A 13,141-nucleotide genomic window follows, 5' to 3' on the forward strand; every position below is an offset into this window, starting at 1 on the left:
ATCATGTCCCATTTAGAAAAATACTATGTTTGCTTGTCACTCACCACACAGTACCAAGAACCCTGAGAACACTGGACATACCACTTTGCATTTTTTCCAGAATTGGGGTGGTGAGCTAGCACCATTGCCTTCAACCCCTCTTACCTCTGAACTCTGCTAGATGTCCTGGTGCTAAGAATCTTGCCAGCTTGTTTCCTGAAGGCTGACTGGCCCTTATCACAGATAGACAGACTAAATGTTGCAGAGAGTGGTAGCTCTCAAACATGCAGCAGACGCACTGGGAGGGCTTGCTAAAACAGATTGCCAGGCCCCAACCTGGAGTTTCTGTTTGAGTAGGCCTTAAATGATTACTGCCTTCCCACATGATGCTGATGCTGCTGGTCCAGGGGCTATACTTAGAAAGCCATTGTACTAGAGAAACACACTACTTGAGATGATGGAATCTTGTGCAGTTCAAGTTTATTAACCAGGTGGTGTTTCTTTGGGCAAGGTGTGGAAGGCTCTTCTATATTTATAGAGGTAAAGTTATCTTTCTCTATTCAGAATGGCTTGAAGAGAGAAATATATCAGGAATGGCATAATAGCTATGATACCACATAGAGTGTGTGTGTATGTGTATGTGTGTGTGTGTGTGTGTGTGTAGGTGTGTGTGCGTGCATGTGTTGAAAAGGTTTGCTGCATGGGCCTACTGCATAATTGCATAATTCCTGGAATTTTCTGCATGATTCACAGCAAAGCTTTCCTCCTGCTACAAAGAAGATGGAGAAGGATGAGGGAAGGTAGCACAAAGCCAGAGGGCTAAGTGCAAGGATAATTAAGGACCCTTCCTGGGCCACACATCCCTAAAAGGGATGCCCCTGCCCTCTTTCATACCTGTGTCCCCAGCCTCCATCCCCTGAACTGAAGAGGAGTACACAAAGATTACTGGTAAACTCACAGCGCTATGTCTAACTGGCTGAGTCGTTCATGGACTAGGTTGACTCCCTATGATAGGGGATGTTATGAAGTATCGTTCTTTCTCACTAGCGTCTTAACAAAGACTATAAACTTATTATTGGAACTTTCACCTTCATTATGTCATCAAATGTTGTCTTGGGTTCTCTCTTGCTTAGTATTCTGGTATTTCTTTCTCCACTGGATTTTCCTCATGAGGCATGTCATGCATTAATCTAACATTTCTATTATATTTCTACTTCTATTGATCCTTTAGTTTGTTAATCTATTACTAGTATTATTATCATTATCATTAGTTTAGAGACAGGGTCTCATTCTGTCACCCAGGCTGGAGTACAGTGGCGCCCAAGGTTACAGTCATCGCCCACTGTAACCTTGAACTCCTGGGCTCAAGTGATCCTTCTGCCTCAGCCTCCCAAGTAAGTAGGACTACAGGTGCACACCACCACGTCCAGCTAATTTTTTTAAAAATGTTGTATAGAGACAGAATCTTGCTATGTTGTCCAGGTGAGTCCCAAACTCCTGGGCTCAAGCGATCCTTCTGCCTAAGCCTCCCAAAGTGCTGGGATCCCAGGTGCAAGCCACCGTGACTGGCTCTACCTATTTTCTGAAATTCCTTCTTCACCAGTATCAACATGGTTATGGGGATTCAAGTGAACATCAGATATGCTCTGTGTAACTGCATCCCTATTTTCAGAACCTCAGTCTAGCTATAAAGATTATTTACCAAGCACTGAATTAATGTGGGCTTTGAAGAATCATGTTGATGTAATATTGCCAGGGAAAGAGCTTTGTGGACTGATAAATAACATACAAATTGCAGCATACCTATTGTTATTATTTTTAATAATTTGGAAGGCTTACCAGTCCATTTGCACTAGGTTTTGTTTGTTTTTGAGACGGAGTCTTGCTCTGTCACCCAGGCTGGAGTGCAGTGGTGCAATGATCTCGGCTCACTGCAACCTCCGCCTCCCAGGTTCATGTGATTCTCCTGCCTCAGCCTCCCAATTTGCTGGGATTATAGGCACCCACCATCATGCCCGGCTAGTTTTGTATTTTTGTAGAGACAGGGTTTCACCATATTGGCCAGGCTGGTCTTGAACTCCTGACCTCAGGTGATCCGCCGGCCTCGGCCTCCCAAAGTGCTGGGATTACAGGCATGAGCCACCATTCCCAGCCCATTTGCACTAGGTTTTATAAAGAATGTTTATCTACCTGTCTCTATAATCAGATGTAAACAACTCACTCAAAAAATACATATATTGGCACATCAACCCTGCCCCCTTGTGGTTTAAGACAGATGCATAACATGGTTTAATAATGAAACCATATTTCAAAATACCAATACAGTGTGGTTATTATTCCTCCCTACTAGTACCCAATAAGAAACTACTGAATATTTTGTTTGTGAAGAATGGCAGCAAACACCCCTTTATTGGTATGGCTCTGGTTTAAGGACATTATTGATATTTGTCAAGCTGCATTGCATTTACTGGTTCCATTATACCAATTGCTAGGATGCTTCTGTGTTTCTGAGGTTTTGACCCATCTGGAAGTCTCTGAGCCACCTTGTCTGGGAAGGAAAGGCCTTCTGCTTTAGTGGAAGGGCCTTGCCAAGAGGGCAGAGGCTTAGGTAGAGCCCAAGCTGTTTTGTCATCTGGCGATGTTTGCAATCTTGAGCAACCGCTTGTCTGTAGTGTAGTCAACAGAAAGTTGAGAGTAATAGCATCGGCCTTGCCTCCCACCAGCCTGTTGTAAGGTGTCAGTGGTGTTATTCTTTCAGCTAGAACTCACTGCAGACTTCAGCTGAAACTCGGGCCCTTGGTGCCGTGTTGTCCTGCTTAGAGGATGATTTACTAGGTTCAAGTTGAGTTGAGGGTGTCGGCAGACATTACGACCAAGGTAGCAAAGGAGGGCAAGTCTGAATTCTAGAGGCTTCGACTGTCTTGCTCTTCCCCATCTCTGAGGAGAAGCAAAGATGAGCCAGATACGGTGTTACCTGCTGTGGCCCTGTCTCTCCCCTGGACTCCTCAGAGCAGATCTGAACCCAGAGAGCAAGGGAATAGCTCACAGCACCCAGAAACCTAAGTAACTTGGGCCTAAAAGAATCTGGTATGTGCTGAGTTCCAAAAGCCTGTGGGCCACAGATGTGGATCTATCATCACATCCAAAATAGGAGGCAACTGTGACCATGCGGTGGGGACATGGGCACAAGCAAGCAGTCTCCTATGTACTGTCCCAGCTCCGACTCTAAATCGTGCCCAACAAATGCAGAATTCTAGTTCTTGCCCATTTCCAAGGGAAAATGAGCTTTACATTTCTCCTGTGTGTCTCCCCATCTGGACACAGAATTTGTGTCTCAGATTTTATGTCTTCTCATTTGTGTAGTATCTGAGCGGTTTTCAAATTTTCATTTTTCTTTTAATATAATAGTGTTGGCTCTCTCTGCGTCTCTTGGGGTCTACCAGCCTTTTTTCAATGTTTCAACTTCAGCATATAAAAATAAATAACATTTTCTGGTAAAACAATTACTTCCCTCTTAAGTGAAAGGTTTGGTGGTGTGTAGACAAAATATTGTAAAGACATAAACAAGCTAAAGCATGCTTTTATTTGGCTGGTGGGAGGGGTTTTCCTTTGAATATAAATTCCATACAAAAGCATGGTCTGTGTTTGCCCAGTAAGAGTGATATTCACATACACCAGGCTTCCATAGTTGGAATAACCATCTTTAGGTTTAGGTAAGAGTCATATGAAAGTGAGTCTTTGGGCCTGTAATCCTGGCACTTTGGAAGGCCGAGGCGGGTGGATCACTTGAGATCAGGAGTTTGAGACCAGCCTGGCCAACATGGTGAAACCCTATCTCTACTAAAAATACAAAAATTAGCTGAGTGTGGTGTCAGGTGCCTGTAATCCCAGCTACTTGGGGGGCTGAGGCAGGAGAATCGCTTGAACCTGGGAGATGAAAGTTGCAGTGAGCTGAAATGGTGCCACTGCACTCCGGCCTGGGCAACAGAGGGAGACTTCAATTAAAAAAAAAAGAAAGCGAATCTTTGGGTTATTAGGGGATGATGAATGAGGGTCAAATTGGAATATAAAGACTTTCAGACATTTCTTCAAATGCAAATTGTTCTTCCTTTTTCTATCTTTGAGGGTAAGCAGACCGCAGGTTAACTGGAGCTTTGATTCAGCTGCAGCACACACTGATAAATAGGTGATGTTCAAGTACCTGAGGCCGTCCAAAATCACTGTCATGTGACTGTCAAAAAAGTCCAATCTGTTATTAAAATGTAACTGCTTCTAGCCAAGAAGAAATTTGCTGCCTTTTTTTAAAGGGTACCATGACATTTTTTTTATTTATTTTTTTTTTTTTTGGTGTCTTCTGCCAAGTACTCATCACTAGTACCCTGAATTCTATTTCATCCTTTTTTTTTTTTTTTTGAGGCAGAGTCTCACTCTGTCGCCCAGGCTGGAGTGCAGTGGCCGGATCTCAGCTCACTGCAAGCTCCGCCTCCCGGGTTCATGCCATTCTCCTGCCTCAGCCTCCTGAGTAGCTGGGATTACAGGCACCCGCCACCTCGCCCGGCTAATTTTTTGTATTTTTAGTAGAGACGGGGTTTCACCGTGTTAGCCAGACTGGTCTTGATCTCCTGACCTTGTGATCCGCTTGCCTTGGCTTCCCAAAGTGTTGGGATTACAAGTGTGAGCCACCACACCCGGCCTCTATTTCATCATTATATCCAATGTTAAAGAATGGTGTAATGTTAGCCGGGCACGGTGGCTCACGCCTGTAACCCCAGCACTTTGGGAGGCTGAAGTGGGCGGATCATTTGAGGTCTGGAGTTCAAGAGCCTGACCAACATGGAGAAACCCTGTCTCTACTAAAAATACAAAAAAGGCTGGGTGTGGTGGCGCATGACTGTAATCCCAGCTACTTAGGAGGCTGAGGCAGGAGAATTCCTTGAACCTGGGAAGCGGAGGTTGCAGTGACCTGAGATCGCGCCATTGCAGCCTGGGCAACAAGAGCGAAACTCCATCTCAAAAAAAAAAAAAAAAAAAGGTGTAATGTCAATTTCAATGATAGCTTTGCTTCGTTTTTTATGCACTTGATTTTCTTCAGTTTGGTTGGTTTTGGCGAAGTCAACAAAAAATACAAAAGATGCCAACAGACACACCATCCAGCACAAGCAACCTTGCTGAAACGCATGGATTTTCTAAGTGGTAGGGAGACTGTAAACTAGCTCAGAGCCCTGAAGAAGGAAATAATATGCATAGCTTCTTCCCTCACATATTCCTGCTTTGTGGAACAAAGTTGAAGTAAGACTCCAGAAATTCATCTAATATATGCTTTTCCCCCCTGCATAGTTTTTCTTAATCCAAATAAGAGGAAAGGAAAGAAAGCCAGACCTGGTGGCTCACACCTATAATCCCAGCACTCCAGCACTTTGGGAGGCCAAGGTAGATCACATGAGCTCAGGAGTTCAAGACTAGCCTGTGCAACATGGCGAAACCCCACTTCTACAAAAAAATACAAAAGTTAGCCAGGTGTGGTGGTGTGTGCTTGTAGTCCCAGCTAATTGGGAGGCTGAGGTGGGAGGACTGCTTGAGCCTGGGAAGTCAAGGCTGCAGTAAGCCCTGATCACACCACTGCACTCCAGCCTGGGTAGCAGAGCAAGACCCTGTCTGAAAAAAATAAGAAGAAGAAGAAGAAAGGAAAGAAAGAATTAATGTTTGTTGATCCTCCTGTTCTGTGTTACTTACATTTAATCTTCACAACCATCCTGGGTGGTGGTATATTATCCCCATTTCATAGGTGATAAAATTGAGGCTTGGGAATGTTTAGTGACTTGAGAACTAGAATTCAAATCAAAACCTGACTGGTTCTTTCTGTCACACCAAGCTATGATGATGGGTACACGCTATGCTTATCACATATCAAAGGACCTCCCAAGGGGGGCACAGTGTAAATAGCTCTTCAAAATAATGCCACTGAGGCTGGATGTGGTGCCTAACACCTGTAATCCCAGCACTTTGGGAAGCTTAGGCAGGTGGATTGCTTGAGCCCAGGAGTTCAAGACAAGCCTGGGCAACATGACGAAACCCCACCTCTACAAAAAATACATTAATTAATTAAATAAAACAGAATAATGCCACTGAAACCCAAGGAATAAATGCATAATCAGGTTACCAAATTATTACCAGTTTATGATTGGGTACTACCTAAAGATCAAAAGGATATGTATCAAGCAGTAGGAATAAATATAAATGGAACTGTGTTTAAAAAAGAGGCCAAAGAGGAACACACGATGTGAAAATAGAAGTTTACATCATTGTATAGAGAAAGGGAGAAGGAAATGTGGCATTTTCCTCCTCAGGAGGCAAAAAATGAAGAGTCAGGAATTAAATAGGAAAGAAAGTATAATAAAAGGCAACCTAGGTTAGATAGAAGTTTGTTTAAAGTTCAAGATAAATATTGTTTTGCTAAATGCCAACATTTTTTTTTTCATTTTAACCATTTCTGGGGGAAACTGTTATGTGTGCCTCATATTTTTCTGCCCTAATAAATAATTATTGAGCATAGCTGTTTCGGGAGAGTTCAAGGTCGCCTTACTATTGTAAGAGAACTTAGTTCGTTCTCATTTATGTTATTGGGGGCTTAGGCAGCTTCACCTTAAGGTAATACGATTTGACCCTGGAGTAAACAAACTAGACGTGAAATGTAGGATCTAAAATAAGAAAGGTCTTAAAATATAAATGGCCTTTTAAAAACCGTACTCCTGAAATTTTGAGAGGGGCTCTGGAGACTATCATGGGTTGACGGCTAGCTGGGCCACTTCGTTGGCTGTGTGAGCTTGAGGAGGTTATTTTAATAAGCCAGAGCCTTCGTTTTTTTCATCTGTAAAATCATGATAATAATTGATGACACAGAGCTGATACGAGAATTTAATGAGAAAATGCACATTTAGCAGTTAGTACAGAGCCTGGAATATACTAAGTGCTCAATAAATACTGGCTGCTGTTACTGGTCCATCGATTCTAGGCTTCCAAGAAGCCTTGGGATTATAATTTTGCTTCCCATGTAGTTTGACCACAAGACAAAACTATTGAGTCCCTTGCGTAGGTAAATATTTTGTTGTAACTAATACATTGACACCGTTTTTATTTAGGATTTTATGGAATCCACCAATGGTTGTAATAGTTTGGTGATTGAGTAAATAACTTGGAAGTGACAGGAATGGATCTTAGGTTATCATCTGTGTTCTCTCACTGTGATAATACATGCTGATATAAATGGACTGTCCAACAACAAACAAATTTAAGCTATAAATCAAATTAGTAATTTTGACTATATTTTAAGTTACATCAAAAATAAGTTTTCTTTTCCCTCTCTAACACTTAATATTAACTCAAAACTGAGTTAGCTAATAAATATTGCATATATTGTTCTTAAATATTTACAAGAAATTTTTATATGCCATAAAATATGGCATTAATATTTAATTTTATTTTTGTCTTGCAGGTGTAAAGGGTCAAGTTTTTGATGAGAATGGAAATCCATTACCCAATGTAATTGTGGAAGTCCAAGACAGAAAACATATCTGCCCCTATAGAACCAACAAATATGGAGAGTATTATCTCCTGCTCTTGCCTGGGTCCTATATAATAAATGTAAGTATGCAATGCTAGTTATTGTTATTAAAATATTATAGAACTCATAATACCTATTCAACCAGAAGGAATCCAAAATAAGTCTAGAAAGTTCAAAAGTAGATCCATCAAGACAGAAAGAAAGGATAGTGTCAGACTTGCAATTGGAGTGAGTGGAAGAGGTGGAAATTATAGGGAAAAAAATATAAAAATTCATATTTTTTCCCTGATGGCAATTATTTTTTTAAATAGAAGCCAAATCCTATTTCTTGTGATATCTTTCATGATTAAAATGTAACCTCATTAATAAAAAAGAATAAGCAATGTAGCAAAGGTATATTATAGTTTCCTGGAATACAATACAACACCCATTCCATTGGCATACACTTTCTACTATAAAAAATGAATTGGGAAAAGTTCCTTAAAATTCATTTTATAAGTGAAATCTGATCCACAAATTTTATCACTATATTCAGCAAATGATAGACATATTTTACAGCCCTTTTTTCAACTGATGCAAGTAAAATTTCAGTTTTTAATTCCATAAAACACATATTTCTGAGTCATTTTATCCTAAGACAGGAAGGCCTGGACAAATCTGAGCCTGAGTGGATTTATGTGAAAGAACTAAATGAAGAAGTATTGATTTAGTTGGCCAGATTTTGCCTCTTTCTCTTTGATGTGACTTTCTCTGAGAAATCAAAGATTCTTCTACTTTGCTTAGTGGGTCTCATGCCAATGATAGCAGTCATTCTAGATAGAGCTAATCCTGGGAGAAGATAGTCATCTATTCTGTCGTGAAAACTGAGTTGGCATTTTATTATTTCATCTTGATGACATCATGGAAAAAACATGGTTTTTAGTTTATAAAATTCAGAATTCAGAGCCTCCCTGCTCCGTGGGTTCTCCCCAAGGTGCCTGGATGTGAGGCTTATCAATTGCTCATGCTTTTAGGAATTTCTACCCCTACTGAGAAAATGGACAGAGCTTGAAAAATCTCAACTCACTGTGAATCTTTGTCTAAAAAGGCCCTTTATTTTCCTCCTATTTACTGTGATATTTCTATTCTATTTAAAAATATGGTTTTCCTTGTAGTGAATCTAATTACTTGCATGCAACCTCATAAATAAGCCACACCTTTAGAATAAAGTTATGAATTGTTAATTTCCCATTAGTTAGGCTAACACAGTACACAATGACTGTAGGTTATTAGTTCTGGGACAAGATTTGAAGGTAAGACTCTGGACATTGAAATGAATGTGTAAAATACATACCAGTGAGTGGTTATGTAAATGTCATTCCCCATTTTTTCCCTTCTCCACCATATATAATAAAAGCATTTCTCAGTAACATTGCCTGTAGTTAGTTTAGCATTTGTCTTACTTGTCCTGATCATTTCCTCCACTAAAAAATAAAAACAAATAAATAAAAATGCCTAACCGAAGATTCAGGCTGATATGAACAAAACCAGGTAAAATCAGCCTAACTGAAGATTCGGGCTGATATGAACAAAACCAGGTAAAAATCAAAGCTTTTAAAGGAGGCTGGGTGTGGTGGCTCATGCCTGTAATCTCAGCACTTTGGGAGGCTGAGGCAGGTGGATCACCTGATGTCAGGAGTTCAAGACCAGCCTGGCCAATGTGGTGAAACCCCGTCTCTACTAAAAATACAAAAAATTACCTGGGCATGGTGCTGTGCACCTGTAATCCCAGCTACTTGGGAGGCTGAGGTAGGAGAATTGCTTGAACCTGGGAGGCAAAGGTTGCAGTGAGCCAAGATTGAGCCCCCGTACTCCAGGCTGGGTGACACAGTGAGACTCTATCTTAAAAAAAAAAAAAGAAAGAAAAGTTTTTAAAGGAAGCAATAGACTTGTAGATCAGCTGAAAAATTAGTAAGTTGAGAAAATAATTCTACTTGTAAATAATCTTGATACAAGGAGGATGTTAAATACACACTTGGGACAAAGGAAAACAGTTAACTCTTTACCTTTGTGCCCCATGAAAAGGATGGTGGCAGAAACATCTGCTGCTTCCTTCTCTTGACTTACATCGCCAGATAAGGTACCTGTCTGTCCTTATTGCATTTTGTAATTCTTGGCAACGGCATTCACAACACCAGTCTCTGTCAACAGGCATTGGATAACTCAGCCTGCAGGACTAAATCTGTTGCTGGCCCGGAGGTCTGGCAGATGGTTACATGCATTGCACAAAGGCTGCATTTTAGTGATGGATATCAGTGTTTTCAGTGTGGGCACCACGAAACATCTTAAGTCACTCATATAATTGTCTCTTGTTTCTTCTCAGGTTACAGTCCCTGGACATGATCCACACCTCACAAAGGTGATTATTCCAGAGAAATCACAGAACTTCAGTGCTCTTAAAAAGGATATTCTACTTCCATTCCAAGGGCAATTGGATTCTATCCCAGTATCAAATCCTTCATGCCCAATGATTCCTCTGTACATGAATTCGCCAAGCCACTCACCGGCAACAAAGCCTAGTCTGTTCTTATTTTTAGTGACTCTTTTGCACATATTCTTCAAATAAAGTAAAATGTGAAACTCAACCCACATCACCACCTGGAATCAGGGATTGCTCACTCCAGGTTACTGCAACCCCACTTCACTTTAGTGGGACCTTGACTGGAGAAACTCCACGATCTTCCTGAAGAAGAGAAATGGATGTTTCCAAATTCCATAGTAAGCAATATGTGGTGATAATGAAAGGAATGATTCAGTCTTGATGATGAATGGAACACACTTACCTAACAAGTACTGCTCATTTACACTCAAATTAATCTTGAAGTAGTCTTGAAATTTGTAAAAAAAACTTGAGAAGCAAAAAAGTGCCTGCAAAAAGAAGATCATTTCATATACAGAGAACCTGATGAATATAAGCAATGAAGATGAACATTTATTGATCTTCTACATACAAGATGTCACCATGAGGCCAGGTGCAGCGGCTCACGCCTTTAATCCCAGCACTTTGGGAGGCCAAGGTGGTCGGCTCACCCTGAGTCAGAAGTTCAAAACCAGCCTGACCAACATGGTGAAACCCCATCTCTACTAAATATTAGCAGGGCGTGGTGGCAGGCACCTGTAATCCCAGCCTCTCGGGAGGCTGAGACAGGAGAATCGCTTGAACCCTGGAGGCGGAGGTTGCAGTGAGCCAAGATAGCGCTACTGTACTCCAGCCTGGGCGACAGAGTGAGACTCTGTCTCAAACAAAACAAAACAAAAAAACACCTCACCATGAGTGCTGTATGTGAAGAGATACTAAGTGCCATATATAATAAGTTCTCAGAGAAGGGAGAGATGATCATAGGACTGGGAATTGTTTTGCAAATGTTCTAGGAGACGTGAGAGAAAATACATAACCATGTCTCAGTGGCCCGAGAAAATACAGGCCCGAAGGGATAAGATTGTGTCTCTCTACAGAGCCTCAAAGCATACAGGTCAATTAAGTAAGCTCCTCTCCCTCCAGAGCCAAGTGTCCCTAGCTTTTGGCACCCGGATGCCACAGTCCTGTTAGGCTGATGACTCCAAAGGTGTAACTCTAGCCTCTTGCCTGAGCTTCAGGCTCACGTCCCACTGCCGACTGGACACATCCACCTGGATGTGACTCACAGGTACCTCAAACCCATCATGTGGAGCTCCTCATCCTGTTCCCCCTAGAGCTGCTCTTCCTGCTGCATTCTCTCTCTCAGTTACTAGGACCACCAAGCTAGGAACCTGGGAGTCATCCTTGATACTTTCTCTTCCTCCTTAATCCTGTGTATTCAGCAAGTAACTAAAAGTTGGTGTTGGCCGGGCACGGTGGCTCACGCCTGTAATCCCAGCACTTTGGGAGGCCAAGGCAGGTGGATCACTTGAGGTCAGGAGCTCAAGACCAGCCTGGCCAACAAGGCCATCTCTGCTGAAAAAAAAAAAATACAAAAATTAGTCGCGTGTGGTGGCACATGCCTATAATCGCAGCTACTGGGGAGGCTGAGGCAGGAGAATCACTTGAACCCAGGAGGCAGAGGTCGCAGTGAGCCGGGATTGCGCCATTGTAGTCCAGCCTGGGCGAAGAAGCAAGACTCTGTCTCAAAAAACAAAAACAAAAAAAAAGATTGGTGTTAATTATAAATATGGACGAATTCTGCTCTCTGCTCTCCATGGTTGTCAACACTGCAAAGTTGAGACCTCGTATCTCACCCACACTGCTGCAACAGCTTTACTGGTGCCTTGCTCCCAGCCTTCTCCTCCTCGGTCCATCCTCCACACAGCGCTGGGGAAGAGGAGCCACTGAAACAAAAGTCAGCAACTGGTTGTAGTTCATAAACACAGAGCTGTTTGTGTCCCCTCTATCTGGAATGCCATTATGACCCGCTACGTTTTTTCTTTCCTACTCCCCTTAAAACTCAGTTCAGGTAGCAGCTCCACTAGGAAGCCTTGGCTGACCATAATCCCATTCAATTCCATTCCACCTCTTCGCAGGCAGTCTGGGGTTAGGGACCCTTCCTCTTTGCTCCCCAAAATAAACTGGTTATCTCTACTATTGGATTTACAACATTGTATTTTAATCTTCTACTTCCATGTGTGCCTTCTGTAGTAGAATGTGAGCTTTTTGAGGCCAAGGTCTCTTTGAAAAATTCATTGTTATATCTTCAAAGCCTAGCACATAGTAGGTACTGAATGAATGAATGAATGAATGAATGAATGAATGAATGAACAAGGGGTGCCAGGAGACTGCTACTCCCAGTCCTTCCCAGAAGCGGCCTAGGGCTTTGAGTCATTTTATGAAGCTAGGTCTTATGCGTAGGCAATCTCCGGCTCACTGTGAACACTGACAGAAGACTGTTTTCATGTCTGTAATCAAGAATTCCAGATACATTCCTTTTACTGGACCTTGAATTGACCCTAAGGTTGGTAGTAAAGGTATTATGTTTCCTCTTAACAGCACTACAAACTACCTTTTATTATCAGAAAAAAATCTTACCATTAGGACTCAATTTGAAGTACTAATGCTTCTCAAGTTCTCCACTATGAGAGTTACCCGATATTAAACCATTACCTATAAGAATTAAGGGAGAAAGCAGTAAACAGAAAAGAAAAAAACAATAGCAACTCTGGTGAGCAGATTCTTTCCTTCCTTCCTTCCTTCCTTCCTTCCTTCCTTCCTCCCTCCCTCCCTCCTTCCTTTCCCTCTCCTCCCCTCCTCTCCCTTTCCCTTCCCTTCCCTTCCTTTTCTTCTCCTTTCCCTCTCCTCCCCTCCTTCTCCCCTCCCCTTCCCTCCCCTTCCCATCCTTTTTTCTCTTTTTTTTTTACTTCATCCCCAGTGTCATAGTAATACAGGCCGATTTCTAGAAGTGCGGTGTATTACTCGTGGAAAGTGAGTTGCCTTGGTTCTTACTTTCAGTTGAAAGTTCTACGGGATCTAGAAATGAAACCATACTGGCAGGAGAGTGAGAACCACAAGGAATGAAGAGCTACAGAAGCATTTAGGCCATTTCTATGCCAAGCTTATTCTACATGCACAAAATTATACATGTTAATATAAAC

The 13,141-nt window shown here is 41.9% G+C and overlaps 1 protein-coding gene across 3 annotated transcripts in view; it reads left to right on the forward strand.

Annotated features, from left to right (window-relative positions):
* LOC105473402 (carboxypeptidase M) overlaps positions 1–12,134 on the forward strand; it is a 78,820-nt gene extending 66,686 nt beyond the window's left edge. For all 3 annotated transcript variants that reach the window (XM_011727208.3, XM_011727207.2, XM_071071461.1), the window contains 2 exons: positions 7,472–7,620; positions 9,903–12,134. In XM_011727208.3, the coding sequence (XP_011725510.1) occupies positions 7,472–7,620; positions 9,903–10,145 (392 nt within the window). In that variant the 3' untranslated portion in view covers positions 10,146–12,134. The remainder of the gene's footprint in view (positions 1–7,471; positions 7,621–9,902) is intronic.
* The last annotated feature ends 1,007 nt before the right edge of the window (positions 12,135–13,141 follow it).

Source organism: Macaca nemestrina, chromosome 10, assembly GCF_043159975.1.
Source record: "Macaca nemestrina isolate mMacNem1 chromosome 10, mMacNem.hap1, whole genome shotgun sequence".
In the NCBI taxonomy this organism is placed as follows: domain Eukaryota; kingdom Metazoa; phylum Chordata; class Mammalia; order Primates; family Cercopithecidae; genus Macaca; species Macaca nemestrina.